The sequence below is a fragment of the Stegastes partitus genome, unplaced genomic scaffold, assembly GCF_000690725.1.
Source record: "Stegastes partitus isolate 25-593 unplaced genomic scaffold, Stegastes_partitus-1.0.2 Scaffold66, whole genome shotgun sequence".
Classification (NCBI taxonomy): Eukaryota; Metazoa; Chordata; class Actinopteri; family Pomacentridae; genus Stegastes; species Stegastes partitus.
This window is the reverse complement of record NW_007577797.1, coordinates 87,492-103,288: the sequence shown is the minus strand read 5'-3', so window position 1 is coordinate 103,288 and position 15,797 is coordinate 87,492. Positions and strand designations below refer to the sequence as shown.

The 15,797-nt window shown below is 41.1% G+C and overlaps 1 protein-coding gene across 4 annotated transcripts; it reads left to right on the top strand.

Annotated features, from left to right (window-relative positions):
* Window positions 1-599: 599 nt before the first annotated feature.
* On the top strand, window positions 600-14,689 carry srek1 (splicing regulatory glutamine/lysine-rich protein 1). 4 transcript variants are annotated; one of them, XR_519995.1, is made up of 12 exons: window positions 600-872; window positions 1,005-1,138; window positions 3,294-3,409; window positions 3,513-3,653; window positions 6,705-6,883; window positions 7,000-7,130; window positions 7,226-7,325; window positions 7,417-7,521; window positions 9,044-9,115; window positions 9,216-9,330; window positions 11,347-11,573; window positions 11,849-14,689. XR_519995.1 is itself a non-coding variant. In XM_008276139.1 (11 exons), exons 1-11 carry the CDS (start codon window positions 736-738, stop codon window positions 11,512-11,514), a joined length of 1,398 nt encoding a protein of 465 aa, XP_008274361.1. In that variant the 5' UTR covers window positions 600-735; the 3' UTR covers window positions 11,515-14,689. The 4 variants fall into 4 exon arrangements, 3 of the variants coding, with proteins under 3 accessions (XP_008274361.1, XP_008274363.1, XP_008274362.1); XM_008276139.1 differs by having other exon boundaries at window positions 11,347-14,689; XM_008276141.1 differs by lacking the exons at window positions 600-872; window positions 1,005-1,138 and adding exons at window positions 1,792-2,287; window positions 2,787-2,908 and having other exon boundaries at window positions 11,347-14,689.
* Window positions 14,690-15,797: the final 1,108 nt, after the last annotated feature.

Sequence of the window (15,797 nt, the reverse complement as noted above, 5' to 3'; positions counted from 1 at the left end):
TGTCACCATTAAGTTTGAGAAATTCTAATTTTATTTCAATTGTTCAAACTTAGTAATACAAATTCAAATAAAAATGAATCAAATATACATTTATTTTTTGCTCATAGTATGGTCTTACCATAACATTTAAATTACTTTGGTGATTTTGTCTAATAAATATTATTGTATAGTCTTAACCTTAAACACACTATTTCAACAATTTCCCTGAGGTACCCAACCAAAGGGATCAATAAAGTTCTATCTTATCTATCTATTCGAACCTGTAGCATAAATTTGTATCATAAAAAATGTTGTTGAATCTCAATCCTAATATTTAAACTTGTTTGGCAAATTTGGATAATATATTGTAGCATCTTAAGCTTAATTTTTAAATGACTCTGGTAAGCAATAAATAATATTATAATAAACGATACCTAAGCTTAATATTTATACTTTTTGAGTAATTATGTACAATAATCTCCTTAATGTCTGTTTTTCTCTTTTTTTCCTTATTTTTCTATATTTCTTCCTTCTTTTCCTGTGAGCTGTGGTTTGGTCCGGGGTGTTTGTAATGCACAGTGTGATGCGGCAGGGGGCGGTAGTGCACCTCCACCCCAACAGTGAAAGCCTGTCATGAAGCGAGAGGAAGACCGTGAAGCTCCTCGCTCGGCCGCCATGAGTACTGCACCGAGTAGGGTCACCGAAAAATAAATACTGTACAAATACCACACTCAGAGATTGTCGTCGTACTCACTAATGTGCACAATGAGCGGGATACCGGGGACCGCCGTCGTCCAGGTCACCAACCTGTCCTCGGCCGTGAGCAGCGAGCAGATGCGCACTCTGTTCGGTTTCCTGGGAGACATCGAGGAGCTGCGGCTCTACCCGCCCGAGTAAGAGAAACCTGTCGCGGCATGACTCACTAGGCAAAACCGCGGATGTGCGGCCTATTACCAACATGACTAAATGGCGTAATAAATAACTAACCTGCTTTTTTTTCTCTGCCTTTTTTCCCTCTTCCGCAGCAATGCTCCTCTGTCTTTCTCGTCCAAAGTGTGTTACATAAAGTACCGAGAGCCTTCCAGTGTTGGTGTGGCGCAACATCTCACCAATACTGTTTTTATTGACAGAGCTCTGATAGTAGTGCCATGTGCGGAAGGTGAGTGCAGCCCGTTTCGTTCAAACAAATAACAATGACATGTCTCAGTTTTGCTATGTATGGCCTGCTCCTTTTGAATTCAGTCGTTTGGTATTTTTTTGGGTTGAATTCTGGGTTGTTGTTGTTTTTGTTTTTTTCCTCTCTCATTCACATGGAAAAATTGGCAAGTTGTGCCACTGGTTAGTTCTGATCTCAGCCATTTTTTTTTCCTGTCACTAGTATTTGCTACAGGTGATGGGTTGTATCGCCTCACTGCAACCCTAGATAGATAAAAAAAAAAATCCCAAAGCACCCAGTCCAGGTTTCTGTTTGGTGTCACAAGGTGGTTTCTACTGATAACATGAATGTTTTAGAAGCTGCATTATGTAGGCTCACCTCACTGTAAACACTGGAACTAGTAGGTTTTTCATTACTGTTTGGAAATTACTCAATATGTCCATGCCCCCCCTATCCTCCCTACTTTCTCTCTTTCATTTTTGGTGCTCCTTTTCTTTAAAACCCCCTCCCCTTTAGTGCCTCTGTACAGTCAAAATGATATCACCTCTAACTTGATGCTTTTTTGTCCACGTGACTTGGTGCTGGATGGCTACTGAGTTTATTAATTTGGTTTTGTATGTTTTTTCTGTGTGATTATGTGTGCATATCAGATGACTAGACTGGCCCAGCTGTTACACTACACTAGCCTGAGTCAGGCATTGTTTTCCAAGCCACTATCCCCGATCGGGCCAACGCAGCCTTCAAGGGGGGAATGTGACCAGGAGAATAGCCCGCTGAACCTTCCAAGATGGACACCTTGTCTCTTTTATTTATTTTTCTTTTCTTTTGGTTTGTTTCCTTTCATACTTTCCCATGTTGTCCACTCTCTACTGTCTCTATCTAGAAAAAAAAAGAAAAAAAGAAACTGCAGTATTGCTTATCTCTAGCGTTGTGTTTATATTTGTTATTTTGGTTTGTTGTTTTGATTATTGTCCAACCCCCTCCCCCCTCTCTCTTTCTGCTACAGCTGCAGCTTGTGTGTGATTGAATTCTGTCCAGGTTGCTACGGCATACCGGTGGGATGTGTATCACACATGGGATGTTAGGAGGATCACTAACACTTTTACTCTCTTGTCTCCCACACCGTAGTGAGGGGCTAGTCTTTGCGAAAAAGTGAGACCCAGTAATGAAACCTTTATCTCATTTGAACATAAAATCTTTAGACTTATGTTTGCTCTTCTGATCTGTACTCAAGTCTGTAGTAGAAGGCATCATTTCCCTCACATTACTACACTACGCCTCTGATATGGATGTTTTGTATTTAGTAATGACACAGATTAGCATCATTTTCTCTTGGTGACATCCATTTGCGTCGTGAATGCTGTGTTTTGAAATATATTTCCTAGCACTAGAAGGAAACCTGTCGTGTTAAACAACTGTAATACATGCACAGTCCCTACAGCTGTAATGAAATGGATTTGTAGCTGTTTTGTGTCTTTTATAAGTGTTAACTTCTTCTCCAGCAAAGAAGCAGATTAGAATCCAGAGTGGAATGAGCAAAATTCCTAATTCGTTGTTTTTTTTTTATAAATAGCTAAGTTTTTGGCTAACCTTTCCTACAGTTCTTAAAATTGTTGTTCTTTTCTGTATCTGATGTTCTGTGTGCTATTAGTGATGCAGCCATTGGGGTTGTCTTGTGTTGCACACCTTTCCAACACTGCGAAACGATCGCCCCACGGAAAAGCGCCCATGCTTGATATCGTATGGTTCATGACCAATATGTTTCCAGTACAGGTGACCCATACATCAAAGTGTTGACTCATTCTCTGCATTGTGTTTTTTTTTTTCTTCTTCTTCTTCTTTTTTTTTGATCTATGAAAAGAGACCAAGGACAAAAAAAAAAAAATCACTGTTCTTTTGTTTGTGACTTAAGTTTAAAAAAAAATTTGCACTTGATTGAAAATAATAATTCTGATTGACTGAGAATTTAATAACAAGCAAAGTAAGGATGCTCGGTCTCCAGTATACCATGAGTAGACAGTAGAACACTTGTAGGCTGTATGGGGAAGTGTATGCTCTCTTTCTCTCTAGAATACAGTGGGCTAATTGTGCAGACATAGAGGAGACAGAGGGAAGAGTCCTTCTATTGCCTTCGCTAATATCTGCTGTTGTCCTGCAGGGAAAATCCCAGAAGAGGCCAAGGCTTTGTCACTTTTGGCACCTGCTGCCCCGGTACCCAGTCTGATTCCTGGCGGGGGATTGCTGCCAATACCTACTCCAGCTCCACTGCAGAATGTGAGTCAGCATCTGGTCCTTCTCTTGTCTTCTCCTAAAGTCATGCAAGTTAAACACCCCTTGTGTGTGTGTGTGTGTGTCTGTGTGTGTTTTACACCTGCAGCTGAACCTTCCCTTAGTGAATCGGATGCCAGCTGCTCTCGACTCGACAGCATCCTCCCAGCCCCCCCTCATCGGAAATGTGGATCCCTCAAAAATCGATGAGATCAGGAGGACGGTTTATGTCGGCAACTTGAACTCACAGGTAACATAATGTCTGATCATATACCTAGCCTGATTGACGTGCTGGTAAGGATGAGGGAAGCGATCTGCTGTTTCGTCTTCCAGAATACATACTTAGTATTCACAGCAACACTGCATTAAGTACAAAGATTTGAAATCTCTCTCGTGCTTTAGTTTTATATATGCCATATAGTCTGAATGTTCTATTTTACAAAAAAGTCTAAGCTGAAAGATGAGGCTGAAGATTAATTTTTTGGTCCCTCTCTACCAATACCAGACTGATTTCCAACCCTCCCTCAGAGGAAACTGACTCGGTAACAAAAAAAATATTTGCAATTAAAGCAATAACAGATTAATTTAAAGCAAGCTTCTTAATAACAGTGATGAAGCCGATCCAAAGGTTGATGCGCACCACACACGCCTGGCTAAGGCAAGACAAAGGCACCGACACCACACAGCTCACCAGCTGCTGGTCAGGCCCGCTGACAGCAGAGTGGCCACAGATGGACTTGGCCACTCCTGCTGCTTTTCAGGGCGTCACCTGAAAAGAGGAAAAAAAAATAACCTCACAATCTACCTACATACAAATTCAGCACTGAGGGCTGTAACAAGTTGTATTCAAACTGTTGATCGTTGTTGTTTTTAAGCGTGCGTTACTCAAATAGAAGTAAATAGTCTATATAGTAGGGACTGTTTTATGCCCTGGGTTTGATGCTCCAGTCGATATTTACACAGCAGAACTGCTTACGTGGGATCGACTCAAAATGAATTCCAGTGATTATGCTCACAACGTTGCTCATTCATGTGCTTTGAAAGGGGTCATATTACACTTTTAGGGTCGTCTAGAATATGGTTGCGTGCTTCAGTGTTCAAAAACACATAAGCTTTGACTTTTGAACGTTTTCAGACCTTTTACACTCACAACCAACCGACCCTAAAAGCATCATTTTTAATAATTTTTGGATAATGTGAAACTCTGTGGCACAGAGGAAGGAGCTGTCAGCCTTTAAATCGACAAACTGCCTACTTGTAAGATCTTGGGGTGTAAAGATTCACAGATACGAACGGGAAATCAATTTTAACTTTCACGATATAAATACATCGATTTGCGGACGTCTGGATTGATCTGTATCTGCGGTGGAGTGGTCAATGTCTGGTTGTAAAGTTATGAGTCGGTTGATTGGAGCTCTGCTGCTAAATATGGCTGCTCCAGTTTCGCAAGACTTCTGCTGTGATGAAATTAACGTTCACTTAACGTGTTTGCTAGCAACAGCAACACAACAGCATGGCCAACAGCACCGGTGTTCCACGTTAACTAGCGATGCTTGCTGTATTTAGGCTCCAGATGTTCCGTCCACATGTTCGTCTCGACCAGACCTGCCTGTGTGTGAAGATAAAGATAATACATGAAGAAGAATTCGCCAAAAAACGCAAACATTAATGAAGTCTCTATACATGTCAGTATCATCTACAGACAGCAAAACCAAATGGCTGGCCAAAATAAAAAACATATTTGTCAAGTTCGTTGAGAGGATTTGAAACCATGTAGACCAGTGGTGAAAATATGAGTCTGATGTTCTGCGTATTGTGCTATTGATCAGCTCGACTAGGATCATCTTCATTCCTATTGATCTTTTCCATTCTGCCAGCTGTTAACCACCTGATGGTTATTCAGGAAACACGCCCAGATCAACTGCTGATAGTCACAACTTAACACAGACACATGCTGCCTGTTTAATAACAACACACAAAACATATTATTGTCTGACCAAGCAAAACCCACAACATACAAGCGTGTTGTGTTGTGTTGTGTTGTGTTGTGTTGTGTGTTAGTCTGTGCATTCAGTGTCAGAGATCCAGTGCAGAACTTGAAGCTTAACTTGGGTTTGTTCACTGAAACACACACAGAGCAGAACATTAGTTTGGTTTGATAAAATGCATCAGAACAAATTGAGGCCACGTTAAATGTTTGCAGCTTGCAACGTTTATGGATTGCAATATACTGAAGAGGTCAATGTGAATATTCTCTCATGTTTAATACAGCAACAGTCTGTCTTGTCTGTGTGTATTTGAAAAACAAACAATGACATTGTTCTGACCTGATAAATTTCTCTTTAATTTCTTTCACCACACAAATCGATTCAAGCTGCATCGCATCGAATCGTAACGTATTAAAATGTACCGTTAGTGAATCGTATCGTAACCCATGTATCTAGATTCATATCGGATCGCCTCTTAAGATAGAGATGCACACCCCTAGTAAGATCAGTTCATTGTTGGTTTTGGTCTTTTTTCATGTGATTGAATATGTAGACCCGCCCTGTGTTTTCTGTAGCAACCATCGTCATCATTTTTCCAACAAGCATTTCCTTCATTCATTAGATCGTGCCGGCTTCCTTGTTCCACTCGTCTGTCTAGCTGACTGTAATTATTGAGGACAGATGCAACCAAATTACACACCTAGTAATGCGTGTGGGGAACTATTTGTTCTTAAGCTCTGTGTGACCGTAAAAGAAGATTAATGACACCTTCAAGTGCAGAGGAGTACACCATGCCCTGTCAGTCACTGAAATAAACCGTGTATCTGCAGGTCCTGAACATACTTAACAAACACTGAATTCAGTTTTCTCTTAGGTGTTTTCTCTTGTCTGCTGTAGGCTATAGTGTGTCCATTATACATCTTTCCAACACGTAGGCATCGACGGCGGCTGTGATTCCAGCATCACTCTTGGCAAACTTTATATGGTTGTAAAGGATTAAATAGTAAATACACTAGGAAGGAGATTACAGACTAATCATCGGAAAATTTAATATTTTCCTTGTGACCTTCTGTTTTTGCACAACAGAAAACTGGTGTTGGTAGTTATTTCAGTTACTGTATTGTTATGAACAGCCATAATGCACACAAATGGTATATATTGATTGATACAGGTGATGCACGGTTTTCTTCGCCAGTGTAATCATGAAACAAATATTTATTGTGTTTGACATCTTTCATTTGAACAGCCCCGTTGTGGTTTTGGACCTCAGGACTTTTAGCTCTCTTCTGATTTAGTTGATCTTTCTTCCACAGACCACCACTGCAGAGCAGCTGTTGGAGTTCTTTAAACAGGTGGGAGATGTAAAGTTTGTGCGTATGGCTGGAGATGAGACCCAGCCAACACGTTTCGCCTTCGTAGAGTTTGTTGAGCAGGAGTCCGTGGCCAGAGCCCTGACCTTCAACGGAGTCATGTTTGGAGACAGGCCCCTAAAGTACGTGCTTGTTCTTAAAAGTTCATTTTTTACTCATACTAGTCCTGAATAAGTAAAGAGAACATAATACTGTTGGGTGCTTTGTGTGAATCGATGGATTGTTTACTGTCTTTCAGGGTTAATCATTCCAATAATGCCATAGTAAAACCACCAGAGCTGACACCGCAGGCTGCTGCGAAAGAGCTAGAAAGTGTGATGAAGAGGGTGAGGGAAGCCCAGTCTACCATCGCTGCTGCCATAGAACCAGGTACAACAGGTTGACTTGCTGCATGTAGGAAGGTTTCTGTGACACACCTGAAGTTGTGCTGCATTTTAACACTGAGACTGCTCGTGCTCCGACAGAAACGAAGAAGCGCTCATCCAGTCGGTCGAGGAGATCGCGGAGGTCACGCTCACGATCACACTCGAGAACAAGGAGGAAAAGATCTCGTTCGAAACACAGGTGCCCCACTCATCCTCTGGAGTTCATGTTTTTGATGTTGTGATGGTGATGGTGTTCAGACAGTAACAGCTTCTCCGTCTTGTTGGAACAGAGCGTCTCAGAGGTCGTGGCCGGCGACTGACTCCCACGGTTCCCGAGGCACTCACAGGAGGCGCTCTCGCTCCAGAGACAGGAGACGCAGCCGGAGTCGCTCGAGGTATGACGGACCAAAGACTATATGTAGAAGATGGAGAAGGTCTATCATTGATGGCCCACGACATTTCAAGGGTTCATTTGAAGGCTGCTCCTGTTGTGTTACTGTGACAGACACTAGTAGACATTAGCAGCTGCAGTTGTTTCTATATTTTGCATCTAAGAGATCAACAGAATTCAGGAAAAGACCAACCATATTTTAACCCACTGAAGCAGTTTCTTATGGCAAATTTTGTCACATTTTTCTCACTGTGGGTTCATTTTTCATTGTGTTATAAAGTCCTGCACCTCTGTGGAAACAGCACAACTATGGCCAAAAGGAGAGAAAACTCTAAAATATCTTGTGTGCAGTGTGACACAGTTAAAATGACATCAATCATAATAAAAATCCCAAAAAACATTTTTGTTTTGTTATTTTCTACAAATTTCAATCATGTTACTGATAGTGACTCTACATACTATAGATATTTTACTACTTAGATTTTTAATGTTTCCTTCCTTCTTCCTGTCTGCTCTGTGTAAACACAGCCTGCAGTTGAGCTCAAAAGTTCCTGAATTTTCGTGACAGTTTTTTTTTTTTTTTCTGGTGCAAATGGTTCATTAGTTAATTTTAGATTTGACATGTCATGATGTGCAATTCTGGACTGCTAGAAAGCTGAATATCAAATAAATCTTTCAGTTTTTTTTTTTTTTGTTTTGTTTTACAGTTTCTGGCTGTGATAAATAGTTTTGGGTTTTTTTGGTTTTGGGTTTGTTTGTTTTAAAGATAACATTCCTTTTAATACAGCAGGTGGCTGATAAACCAGGGCTCCAGACTAACTTTCTCATTTGGTTGCACCTCCCACCTTGTCACAGGCAAAACATAGGACTTGCTGAATGTTTTCTTATTGATAGACACTACAATTTACTGATGTTTCTTAAACACCCCACATAGCAGGCTGTGGGAGATGTTGCTGGTGTCTGCAGTGCTCAGACCGATGTGCGCCTAAAAATAAAGAGTAAACGAGGGAGTTCTAATGTCAGATTTGTCCAAAATGAAACAGAGTGATGTTTTTAACATGCGCCCTTTTCTATGAGCGGGAAAAACAGCTAATGCAGGTGGGCTCCGTTTTTCACGAGAAAACCCCATTTTTAAGCTTAAATACAGCAGGACACCAAAGTTAAATAAAAGTACTATTTTCTACCACTGTGGTTAACACAGTAGCTTCCTGTGCCAGTTACAGCGACACTAATACAGGTTAATGACCGTTATGCACTCGCACCAATGTGACCGCCTGAAATTTTAACTTGCACACCCTTAAAAAAAAGGATTGTTTTGGTCGCAGTCTGGAGCCCTGTGAACTGTAATAGCATCTTGTTGTTCTTGTCTTTGGCAGTAGGGGTCAGTATTGTGGAGAAAAATGATAAACTGATCCTATTTTATAAACTTTTTAAAACAGCAGGCTGTTACCTGTAACATAGCTCAGGATTTTGGCTCTTGTTGTTTCAGCGAACGCACTTAATCAGGTTAATGTGTTTGTTTTCAGAGGCCACAAAAGGAGGAGTAAAGATCGGTCCAGGAGCCCTCGAAGGAAAGCCAGGTCACCTTCACCAAAAAGGTAAATCTATCACATCCTATCCCACCAAAGTCCTGTGTCTGTCAGTGGATATGTGTGCATGGCAAATATCAGTGGTTTAGTTTTTATCGACTTCTTCCAGAGGTAAGAGGGAGAAGAGGAGGGCGGGCAGCAGGGACAGAAAGGAACGGTCCACATCGAGGAAGAGGAGCCGCAAAGACGAGGACAGGATGAAGAGCAAAGCCAAGCCAACGAAGGTGACAAATCTCACGCTTCAGTCACAAATAATAATGGTTTGGAAGAAAAATACTTAAAAATTGATCAAATTTGTGAAGAAAAGCATTAAAGAGGCAATAGCTATGTGTCTACTAAATGCCCTCAACACATTTCCCCGAAGTAACCTTGTTTCTTTGCTGAATGTTTCCACTCCTCCCCAACGTGAATGTCCAACCACAAATGCCCTACTTCTGAACGAGTACTACAGAGATCTCCCCAAATGATAGCTGAGAGATAAAAGGTGACACATTTTAGACTTGTCCCGCTTCATCTTTACTGTTGATAACAATCGGAACATTTGTTAGACAAACGACAGCTGAGCAAATGTTCTCCTCAAAAACCGCTCGCATCTTGCAAAATTCTGTTTGTTGTAGTTACGCTGAAGATTTCCGTCAATTCTGTCACTTTATTCACAGCTTTCTCAAGTGATACTGCCAGCAAAACACGTTCTAAAAGCAAACTTCTCCCTGTGAGCTTCATTTGTATTTACTTACTGCAGACCTGCAGCTGTTAAAAATGTCTCAAAACTTTGATAGAAACATCCCGATGCTGCATAATGAACTTCTCTGCCTTCCCTCCCTATGGCCAGTGTTCTGAACAAGAATGTTAACCAAGACATGACTGAATGCTGTCGTTGTAGTCAAGCATTCCTCCCTCGTTAGTTAACCAGGTTCTCTACCTGTTTCAAGCAACTTCCATGAACACTGACTACCTGAACTTGAGATGTCTGAATTCAGGAATTCTCTGAATCTGAAATCTGGTCCTGTTTTCAACAAAAGATATCTCTCAAATTCTTTGCATGTGTGCTTGTGTTTTCATTTATGTGAATGAAGATATCTTCCCCAGACATAAGACTGTGACTCAGGAGGTAGAGCTGGTTGTCTACTAATTGCAGGGTTGGCAGTTGAATGTGCAGCTCCTCCGCATGCCGACGTGTCCTTGGGCAAGACACTGAGGTTGATTTCGATGGCAGGCGAGCAGTTTGCATGGCAGCTTTGCTGACATCGGTGTGTGTGAAAGGGAGAATGAGAAGCACTGTAAAGCGCGTTTTGGATCAGCACTATGTAAGTGCAGTGCAGTCCATGTTTTTGGCATAGGCCGGTCTTAGCATGCCTCTAAACTCTGCACATATGTGCACACAGCGCTACATCCGTACAGACTAACTTGCATATGGTTCAGCACTTGGCTTATTAGACTCACAGACTTCCATCCAGAGTCTCAGCAGGAAGAACATTTGCAGAGCAGCGTTCAGCAGATGGAGCATCAACCCAACAATGTCTCTAAATGATGAAGAACAAAGCTTCTTTTCTGTGTGTCATTGAAATAACTGACAACTGATGGATGTACACGACATGACGCAGCATGCACCTCAGATCAGCCCCGTACAGATGATTAGACATCGAGGTGGTTACTGATTAACTAGATTGAAAGATAGTTTCAGTACTGATTTTCGGAAGATAGATGATTGAAATAATTGGCGGAGAAGTCCTCGAGTTGACTCACATATTGTCATTGAAACTTTAGCTGTGTTTTACACACAGTAATTCAGAATAACACCATAGCAGGTTATAAACATCAACAGTTTACACGTTGTCTCAAGCCTCCCTGACTACGAAGTGAACTGTACTGAAACAGGGAATGGTTATGTAAACAGACAGCAGCTAACATAGAAGAGCACGACTCATCTGTGGTTACTGCTTCGACACATTTAATTGTGGAGCTTAATGCTGCAAATTTACATAAACCAGTGTTGAACCGAGTGCTGTTTGGTGGCATCAGCACTCTGCAGGAGAAATGCTCTGCAGTGGGCCAGGCTTTATAGAAATGAATTACAAACAGAGGTCACAGGGCATTAAAATATGAGTCTACCATGTAGGATGCTGTAGGAGTTCAGTGTTTGTCTGTATATCAGCATCAGTTGTGAATAATATCCTGATGTATTTCCAGGCATTAAAAACTTTCAACCATAAGGGAATTATTGTTTGTTGGTATTTCAGGTGGAGGTGGACTATGACAGAGAAGAAAAGGAAGAGTATGAAAGCGACAGAGAAGACTCGATCACACCGAGCGAGGACATGACGGCGTCGCCCTGCGCTCAGCACAACGGCAGCTACAAGACTCACCACGAGGAGGAGGTCTCCATGGATTCACACAGCACCAAGTGACTGTTACAGCACCGTGGAAACTACTCCCTGTTCCAGCAAAGAACCCTAACGCCCATCATGTGCGTATACATGCATAAACACTGAATAACCACTTAACAATTCTCTCATCGTCATCTCCTGAGTTTCTCCTTTGCGATACATTCTTGGCAACACAGATCCTGTAATTCAGCACGAGTTCAGTGTCCCGCCTAAAGGGCAAGTGAGCACTCAGTTACACAGAACACTACAAGCCCAGAAACTACTGTAGAGTAGCGAAACACATTGAGAAAAAAAAGCAGTGTTTGTTTTAAGGCAGCTGAATTGGATTACATAATGAACTTGTAATCTTGTACAGATCCTGCAGTGTTCTCCTCCAGTTTATGCTTCTGGCTTGAAGAACCCAGGCCCGGATGTCCTCTCTGTGTAGATACTAGACGACTGCCGCAACAGACTGGAAACATACGCCTGAATCAGCGACAGATCCTCTGAGACTCACTTTCAGGCAGAAATCCCATAAGAAGAACCAAGTTTATATTCATTTCTCCATCAGTTCGAAGCTGGATTTCACTGTGGTTTCACCCTTGACTTACATGAACCTTGAACTTTATTAGTTCAGAAAGCCTTTTATTTCTCCAACATTAGCGGCATTTGTCTTCACCATGTATGTAAAAAGGCTGCGAATGGAAGCTTCTCTGGACTGCTGATTTTCAACTTTGCACACTTCCTCAGGCAGCATTTAATGCAAAATGTTAAAAATAGCAAGTACGACTATTCTAAATCAAACTAAAAATGTAATCTCCTCTAAAGACAATCTGTGTCTGCAGCTATTAACTGAGGCTACGTCCATACTAATATACTTTTTTAATTTAAAATGCATAACTTGTGCTACGTTCACATTTTAAGACCCCTAAAGCAACGACTTGGAAACACTGACAACCCTGGTTTAGTTTTAAAACTGCAGCGCTGCATCGTAGTGTCAGAAACTGAGACCCCCATGTTTACCTCCTAGTTGAGCTTATGATTCGTCACACTCCTGTCACCTGACCGGTTTTCATCCTTGAACATCGGTGGTTATTTGAACGTTACTAATTAGACTACAGGTGTTGCTGACCTTGTTGTCCACTCGCAGCTGCTGTGCAGTGAAGGAAATCTCTGGTCTTTCCATTTCAGTGTAATAACTAAGCAAACAGCCCCCTGCTTCATGTTTACACCAGGAGCCACATGCCCTGTGGACATGAACGGTCACATGAAATGCTTTCTCAGACACACTGGTATGCACACAGATTATTTCAGAAATGGTGCTAAAGTCAGGATCGAGATCGGTTTCATTTTAAAAAGCTAATTTAAAAGGAAAACGTATTCGTGTAGATGTAGCCTGAATATAAAAACAGAGGACTTCAATTTTAAGTTCGAAAGTGCTTCATGCTGTGTATTTTGTCAGCTACGTTTGTGAATACATCGAACATGAATTTAATAATAATTGTAATATATATAAACATCTGGACTTATTGTATCTCGGCTGAGAAGCAAAGAATTTAAACATTGCTGGGTTGTTTTTTTGTGTTTTGCTTCTGCGCCTGTTGGATGTGTGCACCGATCATCCTGCTGTCTGATCACACCAAAAACTAAAAACCCTGCAAGTCTTAGGAGGCCAGTGTCATTTTACCTAATGCAGGATGTTTTAAGTTCTCATCTTGTGCAGTAACATTAGTTTCTGTCGGCGTGAAGCCTTGTAGGGTGTAACCTGCTCTGTCTGTTGTGTGACTCTAACAGCAACTTCTCGTATTTAGTTTGCTCGTTGACTGAGCGAAGCAGCATTACATAGTTAATACAAATTTCAAGACATGCAGGGTCCCTCCTGTTGAGCCCTCAGTGTTGGGATTAAGTAAAAGAGGCTTCTGCTGATGCTGAAATGCTCATTTGCCCTTTTTGTGTGTGTGTGTTGAAGGAATGTTTGCGGTCTGTGAAGTGTCTTTTATTCCCTGTTTTGCACCATGTTTCTTCATCACATGGGAACTGCGGCGTTTTGCAAAATCTACAGTGATTTTATGACTTGAAGTTGACTTGTATGACTTGTAATTATGAGACTGCAGATTACGTTCTTGCTGTGTTGTATAAATAATTCTCATTTGGTCGACGTGATGGACACATTGCTTTTGTTCCTGTTTTTTGTTTGTATGGGTGTACATGTATTTTACTTTGTTTTATTTTTTTTATATTTCCAGCTGGTGGTTGCGACAAGATCACAGTGTTTCATGTTCCATTGTCCTGCTATTGTTGTAATGCTGTGAGACAAAAACTATTTACTGTTTTATATACACAATCGACACAGGCCTATACTGTAAAACTATGAGCGGTTTGGAAAAATGTTTGTCGGCTCATTTTACTGGAGAAAGTGAGAAGCTCACGCTGTTCGCAGTCTGGATGAAGCTGAACATGAAATGTCACAGGTCAACAAACTGCATGCAAGCACAGAAGGGTCAAAAAGTGCCTAGACTAAGATTGTACAGAATATTCTAATAAAATACGGAGATTTGTTTAGGATGTGGAATAGATAAGTCTAATGAGATGTTATATTAAAGTATTGTAAGCTGTCCTTAGTAATTAATAGCAGAATAGACGAAACATTCATTGGACTTTGTTTTCTGGTTTGACTTTTGTTTCTGTCAATTTTGATGTTGCAGTTTGCAGTATCGTGATTCAGTTATAAAATGTCTGCAAACTGGTCCCAGAGATCAATGTTTGTTTTTTTTAAATGTCTGTGGAGACTTATGTTTTAAAAGTTTTACTTTTAAAAAGAGACTTTATGGCGATCTTTGCCAAATTCCACTGATTTTATTGTTGCTTTTATTTGAGTTTCCTGCTCTTTTACGTACAAAAGGCTTCAGTTGGTGGTGAACTCGTGGTGAAAGTTTAGTGAAAAGCATTCAGACGGTATGTGAGGAACTGTATTTTGTTTTTATATATATATATCTGTGTATCCTGGTAGATACTGCAGAGATGTGTGATGGTTTGCTTCGGGGTGATTGGCTGCTTGATACTGCATTTGGGACTCGATGTAAAGGTTTGGTAAAAATGTCTTTGAAGAGCTTGGATGTATTCTACATGATCCCCCTCAGTTTGACTCTAACTACACATCTGATCTGTTTCCAAAAACATTCAATAAAGAAGCTTTTCATTCAGTTATTTTCTTTAATTGCTGAAGTCTTTGCTTTTTGTTTTAATGTGGACTCTGGCGTTCCATAAAGCTCCAGTAAAATTCTGCATCTATACTTGGGGGACAGAAAGTCAGAATAATGCAATAATGTTCATCACTTTGCTGATGACACTCAACTGTGAATACGATGTATTGTTTGTGCCGGGGGCCTGAATATACTTTGAAGAAAGTCTGACCAAACTCACGAACTGCCTCCAAACTTTTTTATTCTTCCATGCCAGCAAAAGACAAGCTTGGATGCATTTTGTTTTTGAGTTTCCCGCACGTCCATCTGTCCCAATCTCATGATTGTGATGCTTCTGAATGTGCCATGTTTGGCGTTTAAGTTTAGTCTAGCAAATGTTTGTTGTATTTTCTGTCTGCCAGTGGGCCATCACAGCAAGAGTAGGCATAATTACGGTGGCCGACGGGGGCAAATGACATGCATATACATGAATGCATTGCATAAACAGAAATGCGCTGCAAAAAGAAAACCCTGCATATCCACTCACACAACGTAAGTGCCCCACAACAAAAATGCCCCAGGCCTCTAGGGGCAGTACTGAGCTTTTCACCTGAGATGCAGATAACTGCGAGCAAGACAAGGACTGTTAGTTGAGGGAAAAGCCAACCCAGTAATACTGTGCACACAAAAACATTACAGACTCTGTAGGATGGATCTCTTCTGGGTCTTCGACGAGGCTGTGCGTCGACACTAACAGGGTTGCCTTAGCACGAGCACAAATTTCCCCCAAACACTGCCGGTGTAACAAAAACACAAAAAATGCCACAATATGATGTACTCTTACACTTTACACTTGCTGCGATCACAGTACATCTTCCGGTTGGCGTTTTCCTGCATGCGTCCTTCTTTTCAGACCACACTAACGTTGGTCAGTGTGGGCGCACACATCTGTATAGTTATTAGTGTGGACGGGCCAGAACAGTAAAACTGGTTAATGCCTGACTGTCGGAAGAAAAGAACAACAAAAACATCACAGCTAATGTGCTGTCTAGCAGGTAAAAAACATATCCCAGAGACGAAAGTTAATTCCAATTGAAATGTAATGGTTTGAAATTCATGCTGGGGAACACGGAAAGTTGGGCA